The sequence below is a fragment of the Leuresthes tenuis genome, unplaced genomic scaffold (assembly GCF_036924035.1).
Source record: "Leuresthes tenuis unplaced genomic scaffold, fLeuTen1.0.hap1 SCAF_11, whole genome shotgun sequence".
NCBI classification, from domain to species: Eukaryota; Metazoa; Chordata; class Actinopteri; order Atheriniformes; family Atherinopsidae; genus Leuresthes; species Leuresthes tenuis.
The window spans coordinates 2,627,410-2,648,759 of NW_027325365.1; the positions used below are offsets into that span (position 1 = coordinate 2,627,410).

Here is a 21,350-nt window from a genome sequence, read left to right on the forward strand (position 1 = left end):
CTGTGTTGGAAAAATTATATAGTTATACTATGAGAAAAGCTGCAAGAATAAGAGTTCTGTGATGGGGGGTGTTTCCTCCCCAACTTTTCTTTTCTCATAATACTATGTATCAAGCAAAAGTGTTTTGACTGCATGCACTAGTCTTTCCCATAATATTAAACGGCGAGAAATGCCTTTTCCCATAACATTGAACGTCTCTTCCCATAATATTAAATGGTGAGAAATGCGCCTTTTCCCATAACAATGAACGTCTCTTCCCATAATATTAAATGGTGAGAAATGCGCCTTTTCCCACAACATTGAACATCTCTTCCCATAATATTAAATGGTGAGAAATGCGCCTTTTCCCATAACAATGAACGTCTCTTCCCATAATATTAAATGGTGAGAAATGCCTTTTCCCATAACATTGTGTGGTCAGCAAGCATAAACAATATAAATAGCAAGAGCACCCTTTTGTTGGACCAGCTTCCTGACAGGTTGTGCGGACTTGTCTCTTTCTTGCAAGAAATAAATGTTTTGTGTTAATCTTATCCAGCGACTCTGAGCCTAATTTTGAGAGAATTTTTCTATCACCCTGATCAGATATTTCATTTTCTAAACATATCCAAGTGTCTCTGGTGCTTATATGTGATATACGTGCTTCCTTTCATTGGTTAAGAAGTGGGAAAGACGAGAAGAAACTAAAGAAGAGATGGGTTTGAATGTGAACATGTTATTGACCAAGAAGCTGTAATTGTTGTTATGTTATTGGACTTTCTGGAGCGGTCCTTAACTGGTTCAGGTCCTATTTAGAAGGCCAGAGTTATTTTGTTACAATTGGCAGCTATGAATCTGAGCGAGTGGCCATGACTTATGGAGTTCCCCAGGGGTCAATTCTTGGACCTCTTCTGTTTAACTTGTATATGCTCCCTTTGGGTCAGATATTGCATAACGATAACATCAATTATCACAGTTATGCAGATGATACACAACTTTATGTGTCTTTGTCACAAAACGACTGCAGATTTACTGTGTCAGTGTCTGGAGGAAATAAACACCTGGATGAGAGAGACCTGGATAATGCTTAATAATTGCTTAATTTAGTGTTTCTTATGTCAGTTCTGTTGATTGAATAAAAACAGATCTAACTGTAATGTGAAAACTGGGAAAAAAAACTATGTTGACCCAACAAACAAAGCAGGTGTTTACCAACAACCAGCTGGAATGAATCACTTAACAAACCTAAACTCAATGCATTAATGCGAGCACATTTCTATTTAGTCAATAAAACATGGAGATTTAGTTCGAGTGTTTGCTGTGTATGATTATAAATGTAAGCATGAAGTCAAATCTTGGAGACAGATTCCCTTTGGCAAAGATAATCCAACCAAACACAAACATTAACCAACTTTGGCTGCGATAAAACCTGCAGGTCGCATAACTCATCCTCTGGGGAAACGTATGTGCTGAGCACAGATCAGCAGCTTCCCGAGGGAACTCTTTCAGTGCATCCTTGGTGTCTTGATGACTTCTCGTGTTGATTTAGGGGCAGTCAGCCACCCAGCTTTGGCACACCAGTGGGCATCCTTTGCTGTCAGAGACTCAGAGCAGCATTGGTGTTCCTCTTGCACTGAAAGCTGATGATAAGTTGTAATCTACACTTTCTAAATGTGCGTGTGCATTATTTGAAACATAGCAGCCAAAGAAAGAAGTGAATGTGGGCCTGAATTAGTCACTTTAATATTTTCAGGCATTGAAAAAATTCATATTTCCTGTGATATGGCACCTACGTGTAATCCACTGCTGTGGTTCCATTTATATCTAATTCAGTTTGATTTGACTTAACACTTTAACTTGGAGGGTGACCATGAACACCAGGCTGCCACGATTTCAATGCATATTTACAACATCATAACCAGCCAATTCAACTAATCAAAAGACCAATAAATTTCCCATTTGCTGTGTCATACTGCGACAACAGAAATGGTCCTAAAAAGTTTGATCTTTATCCATTATCAATTGTCACCTCGGAGGGTGGCGGGATGTGGAGCATATTAGGGTGATGGATGGACTCAAATAACCTATGATTTGGCCAGTGGGCAGCCTGAGAGGTTACCTAATGGAAATTATTGGACCAGCTGCAGAATTATACTAGCATTTTCACCCTATTCCAAATTTGTAATACAACAGTGTTATATCAAAGCTCCACTCAGCATTTTTTGTACTAAATAAAAAAGATAGATCATTTTGAAGTTGAAGTTAAAGTTCCATTATCGGGACTTTTTACCAGATCAGGAGAACATCCATCTCAAACGGGTCACTGTGGGTGGATTTTAGGTATGATGACCATCTATTACTCTTAAAATTAATTAGCTGGTCTACAAATCCCTAAATGGTTTGGGACCAAAATACCTGCTAAATCTTCTTATTCCCTTATTCAACCACCCAGAACCCTGAGGTCACCTGGAAAGGGTCTGCTAACGGTTTATAGTCCAAAGATAAAGATGGTAAAGCATCATTTTGCTGCTTATTTCTGGAACAAACTCCCTGAAACACTCAGATGTGCCCAAATGTTGCTGCTTTTAAATTAAGGCTCAAAACTTTCTTGTTTTGTCAGGCCTTTTAAATGTGATGATGGTTAGAGTTACAGATACTCTTGAGTGTTTATTACCTCCTTTTTACTTATCTTATCCTGTTTTTCTTACCATCTTGCACCACTTCTGATTCCAGCTGAGTAGATTTTACAGAAGGTTTTATTGTCTTGCTTTGTTTTACGTGTCTTTGCAGTTTTTATCCTTTTATTCTGTTCTTTATTTTCCTGCCATGTAAAGCACATTGAGTTGCACTTGTGTATGAAATCCTCTATACAAATAAAATTGCCTTGCTTTGCCTATTGTGGCTGCTCCTATCCGCTTACTGGTTCAGTTTGTTTCCTTTTGATTAATCTGATTGGTTGAAGTAGCTTCTGACTTTTAAGGACAGATACTCAGGATGTACGATGAAGGAGAATTAATGCAGGGTCAGCTCTTGATTCTCAGTGTCTTTTCAGTGAATTTATATGCTGGAAATCTCACTTGCTCCACAGTAGGTGAGTTAGGCTCCAAAATCCCTCACTGATCAGAAGAGGAGATGGTTATGTAGCCTAAAACAGAGTTTCACTTGATTGTAAAAGACTTCCAGCTATTTCCTCAAATAGTTTACATTCAAATCCAGGTGCGGATCTTAATAAAATGTTTTAAAGATGATTAAAATCACTGCATAACTAAAAGAGTTTGTATGTTTTTTCTGTTTGTTCTTTATGTGACATTAAGAGCTTTTAAATTCAGCTGCCAACACACCTGCAGCACATTTATTCAATGAATCGGACAATCAAATCATCAGATTTGCTCGTCCTTTAATGAAGTGACAGTGATATATCAGTTTGCTAACTAATGCCTTCACATAGTTGGTATTTACTTTGTCTGCTTGATGTTTTGACTGCACCATCTATGTTGAATCTTTTTCTGTTAGAAAAAGAACTGTGATTGGTCATCTGATGCGAACTCCACCTGTTTTTCATTAATCTGCACATATCCAGAGTCAGAAAACCTGGATTGATTTATTTCATTTACAACCTGCGCTGTGGTACCATTTAGTGAGATCTCTATATCAGTTTTGCTCAGTCAGATCCCCAAAAGATACCCGGGATATGTTGCACCAGCTTAAATATATGGCCTTAGTCATATGTTTGATGCTTTATGTAAAAAAAAAAAGAAGCAAAAGAGATGAGGGAAAGTAAATATTCATCTCAAATTGTTTCTCTGGATGAAGCAACACTTTACAGCTAATGCACCTCCTGACCATTTAAGTGGAAAGTTTTGCCTAATTAAACCTTAAATTTTACTTGTAGATTTCTCATCATATGCAACACAAAACTACCAGCCCAGCCTACTTTCTCCTATTTGCTTCAGTATTACTTTTATTTGCATAAAACGGCTTTATTTCGGTAAAATATCATGCTTTGTGCTGTTTTAACCTGAGAAAAACCCTCATGCTCTCTGGGTCCATGAAGCAGACACCCTTTGCTTGTAAAACATTTCTATACTGGCAGTTATTTCTTTTCAACTCAGCTATTCAAAGTCAAGCTTCACATATGTACACATTCACACAAAACAGAGTAAAAACTGGAGGAATGTATGACTTTATCAGCTTCGTGTGAGCCACAGTATTTGTGGAAAATACCCTGGAAAGGAAACTGAGGAAGCCTAATTACCTGAGTCTGGCAGCTTGCTCAACCTTTTGTTACTAAGATTCCTCAAATGAAGTGAGCAAGTGAGATAAAACAAAAGTGAGGATTAAAATCCTCTACAAGCAGCCTTATTCCAGGAAAAATGTCAAGTCCCTGCTATACAGCTAAATAGTGAAGGGCCTGAAGTTGGCGAGATTTTACATACAAATCATGCAAACCAAAGAACATCTGTGGATGCTGAATGGGTTTCTAAATGAGGAACAGCTGAGAGGGTAAAAAATATGACAATTTTGTGTCAAAGCTTCGCATAAATTTACACAAAACTTCATCTATTGGAATAAATGTTTAATACTGTAATATTCGGTGTCATAGACTGGATAAGCTCAGGTTAAAAATCCCAATATGACAATGTGTTTTGAGCTGGGAAGCTAAATTCAGCTCAATAAAAGATTTGCATTTGTAAACTGTTACTGTGAACCCACAATGCAGTAAATGAGCTCTCACTGCAAATGGAATGGGTCACCTTAGGCTGCATAAACAAAATGTCCATCAGAGGCATAGCAGGAACATTAAAAGTGACCAAACAGTTTTGTTTGTGAGAAAAAGGCACGAGCAGCGAGTATTTATGTCTTTTCTCGTTATTTTTCAAGTGCAAATGGGATTTGGATTTCCTTGAAACCTTGAGGGAGATTGGAAAAGCATAACAGGTCATCCTCCAAGAGGGACAGCAGCATCAGGATCAGTATTTTAAGGTGCTTTTGGAGTGGGAATTCCCTCAAAGGTCTTCTGGATACATGTTTTTGGTTGATGGGAGGAAGCTGGAGTATCCAACAAATGCACAGGTAGAACATGGCCATTTGTTTTGAACTGGAAACCCTCTTTCTGTGAGGCAACGGTGCTGGTGGATTCCAGCAAAGAAGAGGTTTTCTTCTTTCTTTTTCAATCATGCCCATGTTCCTTCCAGAGACGCCACTGATGTGTCCTGATGTCCAGAGGAATATTGCGCAATGGCAATTTAGCTCGATTATAACAACAAACAGTGGAATCAGTGTAAAGTATTAATGGAATTCCCTGTTTCAACATTAAATGCACCCAACACTATATTTTTTTCTTGCCAAACGGCACCACCTGAATGCAAACTAAATGTGCGGCACATCAATCAAGATAACAAAGACGAACCGAGGACATCAAGCGTGTTCTCCCGTCGGATTCTGCTCACATTCTGCTCCGTTTCAAGGTTGCCTACAAGCCGAATCCCTCCTCTTGTTGCAGAGATGGAGGGCGGACTGTAGGCTGGAGCAGCCAGGCACCGTAAGGGTTGAATAATTGATCGCTCTCTATCAGGAGGACGTTAGTGGGACGTTAGTGGGACGCGGCCCCCCTCCACCCAACCCCATGTGATTTGGCCGCCTCTTTCCATCACAGTGTTAAAGGCAGCTGTTCACCCTTCGCAAACCACCACCCCGTCACTCCTTCTCCTCCTCCTCCTCTCTCTCTCTCTACTTGTGTGTGAGTGAGTGTGTGTGTGCAGGAAGACGAAGCGGGAAGCAGCAGGAAGCACCAAGGACGTCCTTTTTCGAGCCCCTGGAGCTGGAGATGCAAGGAATGAGCAGTTATTAGCCCGTGCTACTGCTGCTTGCTGCCTGCTGCAGGATAACTTCGTTCTGGAAGGTGCTACAGCTGAGGCTCTGCTCTCTGATCCTTGCTTGCTGTGTGAGTGTGTGAGGAGGAATTCAGCCAGTCGCCGGACGGAGGTAAATCGATGCTTGACGCTCCTGCTTCAACACAATTAAGCGGTTTGTGGAGCTATCCAGTCGCGGTGGTGCTGAAATCATTCTCCGATCATACGAGGAAGTGCGCGTGTATCTATGCTTTAACACCATATGTGGTTCATTGCTTGCATATGAGCAAACATTGAGTCTGAGAACATATTCAGTGTACGTACAGCGGCACACACGCATGCAGTTGGCATTTCTCGCGTAGTGCCAGCAGCTTTTTATGCCGGAGTGGGATGGCTGTGTCCAATGTCCCTCCAATGGAGGATGGAAAGTTTTACCACATGATCAGGAGATATACACTTGAGTGGTTCAGTGCTCATGCATGAGTGGCATACTGTCCTGCCAAGCTGGGGGACTTTCACCGAGAGCTCTCTTAAAACTCGCCCGGCTGCTGACAAAGCTCAGAGGTACTGAGGCTATTAACTATCGTGTTACGAACCCCGGTCACTACACACCACGCTCTTCGAAAATATTTAAACAGCGCAGATATCTTTGAGGGAACCAAGAGAAGTAGTTACTGATTCGGTCAGTAGTTTTGAGATGTTTGGGGCTGTGTTGCTGTTTTTGAACCTCTAACCTTTGTGTCCTTCAGTTGGCGGAAGGATGAAGCGTGCGCTACGCGCAAACACATTTTCTACACCCTAAATGCGAATAATTGCGTCCGGGAAAGGTTTTATTTGAGCTACGTGTTGTCGTTTAAGATATTTTCAATTTAAGGGATTGAAAAGAGAGAAAGTTTTCAACAAAGCGTATAGTGACCTCATTGTTTGTCCTTTTCCTACCAGATCTGGCAACGAAGGATTCTACTTTTCCTCATCCCTTGAATGTAACATCGATCGGACAAAGAAGGCAGGGAATTAAAAGCCATCATCATGAATTTCGTTATGAAACAAGCGTTGGGAGGTAAGTTCAAATCTTTAAAACATTGTAGACGAAGTGACCAGAGACTTCGCTGATACGCCTGTTCTGGGGTTTTTATTTTTCTACAAATATGTGACATTTCTAGACTCATCTTTAAAAATGTCCATGTCTTTCTGCGCAGTTGCAGTCGCTGAACTCAATTTATCCGTCTCGTTTTCTCTTTTGGTGCGTTTTTCTCCACATTCTCTGCTGGGTGGCTGCACACATGGCCGGTGATGTCGGTCCCGGGGGCACACAAAGTACAACCTACCGTAGAAGGCTAGTAAATTGTAACGTGGACAAACCCAGTGGGGCCAAAGGGCGTTTCACTTTCAGAAGTGTTTAAACAGGTCTGCGGCGCAGTCTTGCTATTATCAGACTGGGGTGCCTCTTGACTGGACGCCGCAGTGACTCTTATCTTGACTTGCTGAGTACACATTTTCCACCTGAAGGGGGAGAGATAATCAAGACAGAATCTAATCTTCAATAATTTCATTCCAACATTCTGACATGTGAATGATTTTCTAATTGCTTGCGCTGCAGTGTCTCCCCGGAGATGAGCGTATCATCGCAAATTAATAGATTTTGAAGGGATATGAACTGGCTCCCGTATGACTCTATGGATGGTGTAGTCAAAGGTGAAAGAAATTAAGTGGTTTTCACAAAAGAGTTACAGTTTGTGTAATTTGTGCTCAGTGGGCTCTCAAAGCAATTGTTTGTTTCGAGCAAATGGCAAATCCAGTCGGTCTCTACTGTTAAGGATGCTTCAGAATTTCTTTGTCATCTACAGTGTGAAAACCTTCCCAAAGACCTGGTTTTATATCGGTCACTGCAATGAATAGTCAGCAATTAGAGCCACCACTTTCTTCACATCGTGATTGGTGAAGGGAAACGCGTGACGTCACCTTTTTTCCCCCCCAAAATGAAAACCTTGGAGAAGTAAAAGCCAAAGATTAAATAATCGAAACTGCCTTTATTTAGTCAGAAATCTGTGTTTATGCAAGAGTCCATAAGCCACTGTTAGATAAAATATGCCCCACACTTTTTTAGATGTTGCCTTTCAATCAAATCCAAAAAGGTAGAGCAGCTCTTGCATGATTGAAGCCATGGGTTGGAACTTGAGGCAGTACCCCACTGGCCTTTTGAATAGAAAAGCTTTGCTCTTTGAGGGGTCCACAGGTGGCTCAGACTTCACTTTTCTTTATCTGTTTTAAAGCACAAAACTTCTACTTGCTCCTGAACTTTAAATATATCATATTAGCATTAGAAAGGACAAACTCCCATGCTGTGAATCAAGGTCAAATCCATGTCACAAGGTCATCATTGTCTAGTTTAAACGAAGCATCAAAGTCTGACGTAATAAAGATGGGAATCCTGGAGCTGAACTAAATCTCAGCTGGGCCTTTCTATGTGGAGTTTGCATGTTCTCCCCCCTGGCAACATGAATTCTCCACGGACACGCCTCTCACAGTCCAAAAACAAGCATGTCAGTTTCATTAGTGTGTGAGTGCACCTGGTTATTTGTCTCATTTGACAATGAACCGATGGCCTGTCCAGTGTCTACCCTATCTGTCACATGCATGATGGTAGCTGGGATGGGCTCCCATGACCTCACATTGGATGAAGTTGTATGGAAACTGAAGGGTAAACAATAATGTTTAGGACTAAGATGCATTCTCTATACTCACTAACTCCAATTTGACACTTAAAATGCAGTTGCTCTCACAACCACTAGAGGTTGCACACTATTTGAATTATGGGTCACCATTGGTTGCAGGAACAGATGACCCATGGAGTTGTTTTTGGGGGGCATATTTCATACAAAGTAAAACTATAACCATTTCCTTTTGCCATTGCACAAAGCAGGTAGTAGTGCAAAGACCTATGGCTGTAACTGCACTCCTGATATAACAACGGGTCAATGGGAAAAGCTGAAAATTGTGATCAGTGGTTGCTTTTCTGTGTAGTAACACCCTTGTGAAAGGGTGCCAGGAAAAAGTTGTGCCATCATCAAGCCCAATTACGTTGTAGAAAAGGCAAGAGTTCAATCTCAGCATATGTTTGCAAAAAGAGACCCATCTCCAGCCTATGACAAAATGCTTCAGATCCCTTTCATTAGAGAAGCTACTGAATGTGACAATCCACCTACATCTTCATGCTTCTCATTGATTTACACTCCAGCTTATTAGGGATGCTTGATGCCGCAGTGGGGGAGATGCTAGCAACGTTTTGTGAAAAGCTTGTCATTTTGTCAGTTGTGCAGGTGTTTCTCAGAGGCTCAGTAATATGACAACACTGCTGCAGTGGTGTTGGCTTCCTTATTTTTCCACATATTCCTGCCTGCTCATGTTCGGTGAGGCCTTTCTGAGTGAATGCATTGATTTAAAAGCAATAAATACGTATTTGCATCTTTCAGTTGGAAGTGCTCTCATCTATGGCACAATCGGATCTGAAGACATCTCTCTAGAATGACTCTTTAGACAGACTAAGATTGAAAGGCATATGCTGCAAAGTAGGGCATTTTTTGTATGCAGCAGCGGTTATTAACGCCCATTTACTACGAGTCATTGACCCTTTACATCATTTAGCATCATCAAGCAGTTCTGACCGCATTTCCAGGCAGAGAAAGACTTTTCTGAACTTGTGAAAAATCAGTTAAGATAATCTTGAATGTTTAGGCTTGAAAGGCAGGATCCACACAGATGTGATTTATGAAAATTAGTGGGCGAGCCTGACATTTGTATTTGTTGTCATCAGTTGTCTGGTTCCAGCTTGAGAAGATGTAGCAACTCTATCAAATGACTGAAAGGATTCAGAATTCAATTTGGCAACACAAAATGTCAGTGGGAAGCCAGAAGCCTGGAAACATGTATGTGTGAATCCTGCCTGCCCCCTCATCATTAGAAACTTACTTTAAGTGATGCTTTTTACAGGCTATCTGCACTGATGTCATTTTGAAAGATCACTCAATAGATTAATTCATCTTCAGGAATCTTTCCCTTCATACTTGAATTTAAAATGAATCAGAAAACCGGTAACATGTACGGGTGAAACTATTATGTTCTGTTTGTGCTGTTAAAGGCATAATTAAAGCTAAAGTTAAAGTTAGAATATGTTTTTCTGTGCCACGGAGAAGCTAACCTTTGTAAACACGCTGTTATTTTGTCTTATGGCTGCCAGTCTCTCTGCTACATGTGCAGCTTCACATTTAGTGGGTTTCCAAGGAGCTGCAGGTGCCCATTGCCAGACTGCTGAATACAAAGCTTCCTGTCAATAATGATGAGTTAAAGCCACTGAAGTGTGCGTAAAGGAAATTTCACACATGAGAAAAATCATGCAGCTAGTGCCAAGGTCTTAACCTTTAGCAGAATATTTCTTTCCATCTTAGGGGCCAAGACTTTTATTTCCTTTTTAAGGAGTAATGGCTTTTCAGTGTGTGGTGGATTAGCTGTGGGCTATTAACGCTTCTATGTCTCTGTGTGCTCTGAGGAGATACTCACACTCCATCTGCTCCAGTCTGGGCTCTGGTATGTATTCTGTGGGTTTTATACGGTGACAAGCAAGGTCATCTCACTATGCACCAAGACAACACTCATCTGTCCCTATGACCCTGACATCCTTCAAGAACAGAAGCTTTCAGAATATATAATGTCAGGGACACTTGAAAGTAAAAAGATGAGCTCATGTTGTTGGTGTTATCAACTATTATTCTGTGCTTAAAAGATTACCTGCATTCAGGTGAATTAAGTGCTCTCCATTACCCATCAGGTTCCTCTTTGGTGTATCTTGGCATATAAATTTGTACCACTCAAAATACTATTTTCATTGTAGCCTCCTGACCATGAGCTACCACAGATTGTTTGATGCAAAACTCCCTTTTACTAATGTCTGCCGGCGCACAATCTGCTCAGAAAGAAGCAAAGGAAGCAAAGGAAGGTTTACCAAAGGTTTTTAAAATGACTTGTGTGATTAATTCAATGCACACTTTGATGCCTGCACACCACTGAAGGGTGGTACAAGCGATGAATTGTAAGGAGGGTAAGCTGACAGTGCAGATTGTGATGCTAACTAGCTAGCTAACAGCAGTGGATTTTTATCTGGCTTGTGTTGGGATGTTTTTTACTTGTTTTTTGGTGTTTATGCCTGCATAAAAGGCTGTGTAGTGAAGGCAGAGGGTGGCAGCATGAATATGTTGCAGAATGAAGCAGTTGTCCTAAAAAGAAACAAACCTCGGGGAAAAACAGTGGTTGACATTCACAAAAGGAAAATGGAGAGAGCTCTTCTTCAGGAATTTCTTCTCTGGGAATATCTGGAACATCATATCTGGGAGGACAGCAGTCAGTCTGGAGAAACAGCTGGTGAGTGTTGTTATTCTAACCTTTACCAGGCCAGATGTGATAAGGAAAAGTTATTTAATGCACATCAAGTTAGGCTAACAAACAAAAAAGCAGGCATTTCAGCACGTTTTTGGAAGTTTATCTGATTTCCATTCACCTTCTGTTCTTCACTTCTTCTAAATGTGAATCAAAGTGGTGATTAAACCTGGCTACTGACTCTGTGTAAATGTCAGCGCTGACTGTAAGCAACATGGAAAATCCGGAGAGGGAAGAATCAGTCTACAGGTTTGTGATCAGCAGGAGAAAAGCTCTGTTGTTGTTTTATATGTCGAGGATAAAATTAAACGTATCAAACGAGGTTTTAGAACATCCTGGAGTCACTGAACCTTTTAATAGCTCATCAGTGGCATTTGGAGGAAAATGGAGGGCATGTGTGTGTGTTTGTGTGTAGGTGAAAGCTTTTATTACAATAACAGGAAACCATGCTGGAGGAGAAGGGGGATTTATTAGAGATGACATCATCAAAAACGCTGCTCGATAGAAGGCAGCTTTCTCAGGCTCACCTCTTTCTTTCTATCAAGCTGGAAGTGCAGCCCCTCCCCTCGCCTCCTCCTGTCAGGAGTGGATAGAGGAGGAGAATGAGGTGTAGGAGGAGATGAAAAGTGACAAATTGATCTTCTAAACATGGTTTTATATCATCAGAGGCTGACACCAAAGCTTGTAAAGCTGCACTTCACTCCGGACCGGCAGAAGATGGACTCTCAGTTTAATGAGAAATGTTTTCTGTCCCGGACGACCTCACGTTTCTCTCCTGCTCTGCTTCTGTTCATTCCTGATTACTTTCACCTCCTAACACTCCTTCTTCCATCGACTCATCTTTGCTGTTTTTTCTCACCCACCTCTCACTTCCTTGTCACCTCACTCCCTCCCCACCACACCTCCCTACGCTCTCTTTTCACTCCATCAGCTCTTCGCTCTTCTATTCTTCAATTTAACTTTTGTCCCCTTTCTTTTCTGCTTCACTCCTTCGACTATTACAGTAAATCTAAAGGGCGAGGCAAGGAAACTTCTATCAGGCAGCCACGGGGGAGGCTGTGGTTGTGTGTGTGTCAGAGTGTGATTCAGTGTCTGCTTGTGTGTGAGAGTTGGATAGAGTCAGATAGAGAGTGGTGTGACAGGCAGAGAGGCCAGGATGAACCTTTAGTTGGCATTAGATGATAGGCTGTTGGTGTGTGTGTTGGTTTCCAAGTATATGAGAGAGATGATGCTGAGACAAACACAGAAAAACATCACATTCAAACTTACTGACATACAAACCCAGAATGCACACACACACCCACATGCTGAGAGTCATAATCAGTGGGATGCGACAGACCTCCTGCCCAGCTGAGAACCACAGGAGGGAGAATAGCTCCACAATAGTGGAGATATGGCAGCCTGCAGCTGAGCCTTTTCCACACATCAACTGGGCAAACATAGAAACATTTTCTGAGATGACAAACTTCTGTGTCAACAGATGATATCACTGAAAAACAATTCTGTATGTATAACTGATACAGAGACATTAGGGAACACTCTCCAACACTCCAGAACAGTGACCCAAGTGCAAAGTCTTTCACCAGATTTTACATTTGATTAATTAGCTTAATTTCCATCCAAGTGTCAACAAAAACGTGTAAAAAAGGGTCAGTATTTTTTACACCAAAGTCGTTCCAAGAACGCAGTTCTAAGACCTGTCCTTCCCCAGAGGAACTGTTTCATGTTGCATTCCCACATGAGTCTGGGACCTTGACAGGGACTGATGTGACGCAGCCGTCTGCGACAGACGTGTTACTTTAGCGCCACTCAGCAACAGAACAGAACCCGGGAAAAGTAAGCAGAGAAGAAAACAACAGCACCAAGAAGCTAACATGGAGAGGAGAAGGCCGCCGTGTTCATGGTCTGCATGGCGGTGATATTAATCATGGACGATCACATCAGGCGTCTAAGATGGAGGCTGGAAGAGCTCACAGCGAGAGTCAGGAGACGGAGAATCCAGCAGCGGGCGATACTTCTTCCTTTCATGGAGGAAAGAAGGAGAGCAGAGCGCCGCAGACAAAGGAGACGAAGTTTAACTTATTAAACAGGCACCGGTTGGGTCCGTGTCGTATGAGGAAACATTTCAGACAAGGGGCGGAGCTACAGCCACCAAACACCTACGTCATGTTCCTGTGGAGCCCAGAAAAGACCCTGAAGGAGCTGGAATGGTTCCAGGAACTGAGGGCCGTGGTCCCTAGTTCCTGAGGGCCGTGGTCCCTAGTTCCTGAGGGCCGTGGTCCAGAGTTATCTACGGGAGCAGAGACACGGTCGAGTATTTTGCTCTAGGACAGCGCAGCTGAACTGAAGGCCCAAAGTATTAGTTACAAAATAGAAAAGAATTACAATCTGTAACCTTAAGGCCACGGCTGGCATTTGAATGGATTTTTATTAAAAAGTAGAGAAACAGAACTGTCTGTTGGTCCAAAACATTGTTCGTATAGAGCTGGATTTCAGGTTAAACTCTGAAAAATGGTGGATTTTAAGAAGATCAGTTTCAAAAGAAGGACTTAATAGTTCTAATAGTAATAATTGGTGGCATGTGTGCTATGAGAGGTCTTATTGTTGTACAGATGTCTTCAGATGTGCAGTTTCATGGGAATTGGCCACACAGGAGATCACACCAGTGACATCAGCTGTAAACTGACACGAAACAAAGAGATTTTCTGACGAATGCTGAGACATTTTTAACCTGAATAGACACATTTATGACCCTGCCCTTGGTTACCCTGGTTTGTAATAATAAACATGTTCATGGAAAGTAACCACAATTAGGGAAGCTACAACTGGGGTTACAGATCAAAACACAGTGCAATTACATTTGTTAAATAACTTCCAGTTTAACTTCTTAACACAAACATCACGGATGAACTCACTGAAGGGGTAAATAAGCTCATCTGACAGAGCTGTGCAGCCCGTCAGGCCGGGAAGCATCGCTGGGAACAGCTACAGCAGCGCAGAGCACAATTAGTCACACAAATACACACATGCGCAGCAATTGTTAAAGTAATGTGGGTGTAAGGGGTCATGTTTGTGTGAGACAGTGTTGTGTGATACACAATACATGCATTAATTGTGAAATGTCATGACTAATATTGATGGTGTAACCGTGAAGAAGCAGAAACAGGAGACTGCATGAGGCAATTCCCTGTGCTCCTGTCGTGTGGTCATGTAGAAGATAACACGTTATTATCCTTAAGGATTAATTAGGATTAGCTGGAGGACCCCGGAGGATGTATGGCCATAGAAGATATACAGTTCTTGTGTGACCTCACAAAATCCCCGGAGTGTGGACTGTTTACTCGTTAAAGGAGAGAAAAGGAGACTGATGAGTTTCTGTGGCATTTTTATTTCTTACGTAATGGATACAATGTTTGTTGTTTCCTTCACAGCATGAGAATAAATACACGGATACAATAAAATATTATATTGAGCTTTATTTTTCTTAATAAAAGGCATAACACAGAATTCTTAATGCAGCTGCCACTGTGATATTACTACATGTTGCCAAACCCCTGCTGCTCTGAACAAGGAGAACAAAACTGTGTCTTCAAATGTAATTTTGCCACATTTTTGCAAAGAGCTGTTCACTTCAATCAGACCAGTAACATGGTTTTCCTTACAAGGTGCCACTAATTAAACCAGAGGTTTGGATACCATAATGTCCCCTTAAAGGGGAACTCCGGTATTTTTAAACCTTATTTCTGGCATGAAATACGTTCATCTACTCACAGAGAACAGTTTGGTGAAAGTCGGCGTCCTTCAGAAGATATTCAGATAACTGGAGATCCATATAACGGAGTGAACGGGGCTTAGAGGATGCAGCCTCTAAATAAGGCTTTATCTGTCTTTATTTCACCAATACTTTAAGAAGAATGAATGAATGAACGTGTGCTATAGCTCTGTTAGCTCATAGCTGCTGTTATGTGGCTACTTGCAGCTATAGGAGAGCTAACGGAGGGATTTCTACACAGGCACTCTACTGGGACCACTTCATCCACACGCCCCCCTGCAGCACAGTTTATTCACTCCCTGCTCTGTGACAGTCGGCTAACTTCACACAGAGTTTGCTGCTGATAGTTTTGTGCAACATGGCAGGATATTTATCAGATTTTGACGACATGAATGACGACTTTGAGTAAGATGGACGTTCTTACCGGAGTGAATGAGCTGTGCTGTCATCCCAGCAAACGAGTGTGTAGAAATCCCTCTATAAGCCCCCCGATAGCCGCCAATAACAACAACACAGCAGCTATGAGCTAACAGAGCTATAGCACACGTTCATTCATTCATTCTTCTTAAAGTATTGGTGAAATAAAGACAGATAATGCCTTATTTAGAGGCTGCATCCTCTAAGCCCCGTTCACTCCGTTATATGGATCTCCAGTTATCTAAATATCTTCTGAAGGACGCCGACTTTCACCAAACTGTTCTCGGTGAGTAGATGAACGTATTTCAAGCCAGAAATAAGGTCCAGGTGTAAAAATACCGGAGTTCCCCTTTAATACACGCTTCCTGCTTGATTTAATATAAAACCTTTGTGCACGGCTGGGCAGTCTGTGAGCAATTCAGATTACTTTCTTCACACTTAACTGGCTCTAAGCTGACATGACATATAAAAATAATGTTTTCACGGTGGATATCAACCCATTTTAACCTGCTTCTAAGAAACGAGACACGGAGCTACAGTAATGACATCTGCCCCATACAGCCCAATCAGGTGTTATCAGGTAGTCATATTAAACTCGTTTGGGCTCTTTCACATCTTCCCATTGACGTTTTTTATTTAGTATTTTCACATTCTAACAAATGTTAGATTGTTATGTGAAGTTAATTTGTTGTGCCAACTATCCAAAGGCTTGTATGTCTCACTTGATTGGAAGCCTGTAATTTACAGTTAGAGGTGTCACGATACTGTAATAAGAGCTTTTTTTGTTATCTAAAAAGAAAATCTGTGCGCCACAGATCAACGAATTTATTCACTTAAATCCCAAAATTAAATGCTTTTTAAAAAAAAAAAAAAGAAAACCCAGCTCCTAATTACAGTTCGAGTTTACTAATGTGTTCAAATGGAAGAAAAACAACTGACTGAGCTAGATTGTAAAACTTTTCATCAATTAGTGTTTTTTTATGTGTAATCCACCAATGTTCCCGTCTCCCGGAGGAGTTCTGTGTGTTTAATCAGTTCAGGAGGCTCGCAAATGAGATAATCACCGTGTTTATGGAGAACAGATGATGTTTCTGTTTGATCCCAAAGTTGCAGTCTTTGATCCAAACCGGCATTATGTCTGCACTGGACTGGAAAAAGGACAAATCTGCGTACAGTTTCAAGGCTCTGATGGGACTGATCAGACGGCGAGGGGTTGACATCTCTGGCTCTGCAGCTGATTCAACATTTTGCCGTCCATGAGCACATGTGAATAAATGCATTTAAAGAAATTAATGCAGAAAAATAGACAGAAAAAGATCAAATACCACAAGTTACTAAGTCAGATCTTTATAAACTATTAATTATCTATATTGTATGCCTCTTATTCATTCATCAGGTTTTTAACCCCGTGCTGGGTTCTGGTAGCAAAGATTAGGATATGTCACAGTTTGTATCAGAGAGGGTTCAGGTGTAGGAAACAAAAAGCAAACTTGAATTAAAGCTGATGAGAAACATACTGACAAAGCACAGAGGAAGAGACAAAGTACAGGTGGCAGGAGACAAAGTAAGCAAAACTACAAGCAGCACGCCGGGACAATTCCAGGTGATCAGTGAAACTGAAACCAACCAATTTGTTCTCTAAGCAAGTGTAGCTGTGTTAAGAACGTCATCACACAGCAACGCAGGGCTGAATCCGGGCAACTGTTTACAACTAAAAACAAGCCCCACAAATGCAACCCTGACTTTTACAACTCATACTGGAACATCGGATCAGTATGGAAGACAGGGCTGCACGGCGGTGGTTAGCATAGTGGTGATTAGCACAGCGGTGTGGGGGTTAGCACAGCGGTGTGGTTGTTAGCACGGTGCTGTGGGGGTTAGCACGGCGGTGGTTAGCACGGCGGTGTGGGGGTTAGCACGGCGGTGGTTAGCATAGTGGTGATTAGCACAGCGGTGTGGGGGTTAGCATAGTGGTGATTAGCACAGCGGTGTGGGGGTTAGCACGGCGGTGGTTAGCATAGTGGTGATTAGCACAGCGGTGTGGGGGTTAGCACGGTGGTTGTTAGCACGGCGGTGGTTAGCACGGTGGTGGTTAGCACGTCGGTGTGGTGGTTAGCACGGTCGCCTCACAGCAGAGGGTTCCAGGTTCAACTCCCATCTGGTTCTCTCTGTCTAGAGTCTGCATGTTCTCCCTGTGTGTGCGTGGGTTATCTCCGGGTTCTCCAGCTTCCTCCCACCGTCCAAAAACATGCATGTTGGGTTAACTGGTGTCTCTAAATTGGCCCTGTGATGGACTGGCCACCTGTCCAGGGTGTAACCCGCCTCTCACCCGATGACCGCTGGGATAGGCTCCACCCCCCCGCAACCCGACCGACGGATTAAGCGGGTATAGAAAATGGATGGATGGATTTATTTGAAAATAGCTTTATCAGAAGTAAAACTCTGTAGCCTACCAATATCTGATAACAGATAATTATCATGAGCAGCCAGTTTCCAGCTCTTCTTCTGACCATGAAGAGAAGTCAGGTTACGTACAACCGACACTTGGCAGCACATGTCCTTGTGTCTCTTAAAATGAGTCTTACGAACAGTTATGCTTTATCACAAATAAATAGGACGAACGTGTGTTTGCTATTCACCGTCTTCTTCTCTGCACAACTCTGTTTTACTGAACCATTTGGGAGGTCTTCCTTGAAAACTGTCCATCTGGAACAGTATATCGTTGCCAAACTTCAAGTGCAAATGTTAGTCGGAGTCTTCTGACCAGCTAAAAATCAAGTCAGTACAGAAGCCCCGAGTACCCTTCCAGTTTTGATTAAACTGACACTATCAGCAGCTATGCTAACTACTTCAGGAGTTGCTACTGTCTGATAGTCTTGTTTTGTTTTTGTTAAAATGATCCTTTTGTAATGCTTAAAAAAAGGAAAAGAGCTCAGAGCAGATATTCTTCTCCCCTCTTTCTCCACCTGCCTCTCCTGACGGGGACAGTTTTAAAAACTGTCAGCCTGAAGATGATTGATGCATCGATATTTTCCTTGTCACCACGGTCCAGCAGCTCAGCCTCGAAGGTGTTCGTGTCACACTTTGTGTTTCGTCTGTGTCATGATCACAGAGCAAGTGACACAAACCAACCTGGAGGACTTTTTTTTTACGTTACAGTCCTCAGAAACAGCCATGTCCAGAATATCTGTGATGGAGCAGCCTGAAGCATAAACTCTGAGACTTTGCTACCAATTAAAAGGGGAAAGGAGTTCCTTTTAACCTTGGCTCATTTATGGACTATTTGGGTCTCACGTTTTCTTTTGTAGTGACAAACATGCCACATTGGAGCTACTTTACACAATTCTAAGGTCCAAATTGGACAGGACAAAGGACATAAAAGTATGTCAGACCATTGGTGCTTCAAATTTCTACGACCAACCAGAAACTCTTTGCGTGGTGTTGAAATATATCTTGTGTAGTAATGACAATAGATTGACATTTCCAAGTCTGTGGGGGTTTTCTGCCCTGCAATAGCCTGCCGGGGGCGGACAGTCCGTCAGCCATTGAGGGGGTCCCCATGTGGCCATGTGCCTGTCAATCAAATCTTTTCATTTTCAACATGAAAAGTCCCTGCAGGATCCAGTGTGCGGAAACATTTTCAGCCGACATGAAAGGAATGTGCAAAATATGGCCTTAAAAAGCTCGAAGCACATCCGCTCCAGACACACGCTTTGCTGTCAGTTTGCTTTGGGGAGCAGAATCGTTTCAGGACAATGTGACATATAAGTCTGAACGTACAGGTTATTGTGCCTTTAATCTTCATCATTGTGGGTTTTTGTTCATGTGCATTAGGTGCATGATGAGGTAGTGAAACTAAAGCAAAACAGAAATGTTTTCGGCCATTAAATGGAGATAATCAATAAAAATAAATGTGTAGAGGGAACAGCTCAGCTCATAAAGCTCTTCAGGTTGCACAAGTCATGTGACAGACAGCCGATACAAAAATATATATTCATAGCGGAGCGATTTGTTTACTCGAAATTGCCTGAAAGTTAGAGAAAGCAACAATCTCATGCCAGTTTATAGAGCTGGAAGGAAGTGTAATATAATGATTCAGATTCTCTCCCACCCTCTATGAACCTCCTTCTGAACCGTTATTCTTGTGCACGACACAGCAGAAATGAACATTTTTCTCATTCAGATGAGTCACAGTAAAAGTTTCATGTTCCCATTAAGGTAGACCATCTGTTAAATGTAACTTTTGCCTCCTTTTTTAACAAGTTCCCCTCACCTTGTGTGAACTGGTGAGCGTCACAGCATATAAACTGAAATGCACAAACACCATGTAGCAAAACCACTCGCTGACCAGTGCCGACAACCTGAACCCAAACATGCAAACACCTCATTACTTCTCCTCATAGGTTCCTTCTTCTGTCTGCTCTCGGTGGAAAGTTCAGGAAATCAGAACACTCTGCCCACAGAGTGTAATGGAAACTGTTATGGCAAGAAATCTTAGATTGTGTTTTTCTGCACAAAGATCTATAATAAATCCAGAATGACAGACATGGAACACACACACTTGAAGTTCCTTGTATGTTGTAATGGTCTGTAATGACGTTTTTTGCATAGAAACACTATGTAAGTGCACAAAAACTCGTCATTTGAGTGCCTGGTTGCTGATATAATTAATAAAAATGAAGGCGAATAAGACTAAGATTATTAAATATCATCAGAAATTATATATGATGCTTTTTTATGGGAAGTTTGAGTAAATAAATCCAGTAAATATCTCAGGACCAGTATTAAATCAGTCTGCACAACCCATTAAAGTTCTCATGAGATGAAAAAGTAAGCACGTGCCCTCGACCGTTCGTCATGCCACTACAATCCCAGCTAATGCCCAGAGAGGCTAATAGATGTGTGGCAGCGCTGCTTGTTGTTCGAAGTGACATGAGTCACGATCTCAGATGAATAAAGCATGAGGCCCGATATAAGGCTGCTTCCTCATTTTGCATGCAGCGCCTGCAGATTATCTTCCTTCAGAAAGCAAAGCTGAATCAGGCGATGGAAAAAACACATGTATATACATTTAATTTCTGTTGATAAAATAAAAAATGGTTTTAATTCGCGGTAACACAATGATGGGAAAGTTACTGGACATGCTGATAGGTTAGAGGTAACACCCACTGGATCTCTGCCTTCACTGGTCATCAGTTTTAATATGAAACTTGGTGTTTTGACAACGAACATTATGATAAGAGTAGATTATGGTGGGGCTGCAGGACATGCCAAATATCTGCCAGCGCTGCACAGTTACCGTATTAATTTAAATTAAATGCGCCATATAATCCGGTGCGCTTTATGTGTGCACTGGATTCCAAAATGTGCCATTTTGAATTTACCGCGTGGAGCGCCCGCATCACTCACCGCTCTCCCCTCGCGCCGCTCACCTCCACCTTCACTTTAGCCGCGCCTCTTCGCTCTGTACATTGGAAATGAACGGCAACCGGCCACTTCCTTCACTCTCTTTGCCTTCGGTGTGAATCCAGGCGGATCCCAGCCATTCATTCTGCTCCTACTTAGCGATTGAATCGTGTCTTCATTAATGCTTAAGTCCATGTCCCAGTGAGAGTCTGTTCTTCAGTCTGAGATGGGTGATGCAGACCAATGTGCAGTTTATAAAGTTAAAAAAGACAGACGATGTTGTCCTTGAACGTCGGACCATTTCCCGCTGACACTGCTGGCAGCGATAAACCAGCGATAAACCAATCAGAGAACATTACGTAATTCTACGCCTTATAATCAGGTGCGCCTTACGTGTGGGTTAAGTACAGAAATGGACCCCATAATTGAGTGTGAGCTTTATAATCAGGTGAGCCTTATAGTGCCTAAAATACTGTAACTTTTGTCTTATGTAC

The 21,350-nt window shown here is 42.0% G+C and overlaps 1 protein-coding gene across 3 annotated transcripts in view; it reads left to right on the forward strand.

Annotated features, from left to right (window-relative positions):
- Positions 1-5,653: 5,653 nt before the first annotated feature.
- LOC140317677 (complexin-2-like) overlaps positions 5,654-21,350 on the forward strand; it is a 57,697-nt gene continuing 42,000 nt past the window's right edge. Inside the window, exons 1-2 of one of the 3 annotated variants that reach the window (XM_072395154.1) lie at positions 5,654-5,964; positions 6,774-6,891. In XM_072395154.1, the coding sequence (XP_072251255.1) occupies positions 6,861-6,891 (31 nt within the window). In that variant the 5' untranslated portion in view covers positions 5,654-5,964; positions 6,774-6,860. The other 2 variants (XM_072395155.1, XM_072395156.1) reach the window with 2 other exon arrangements.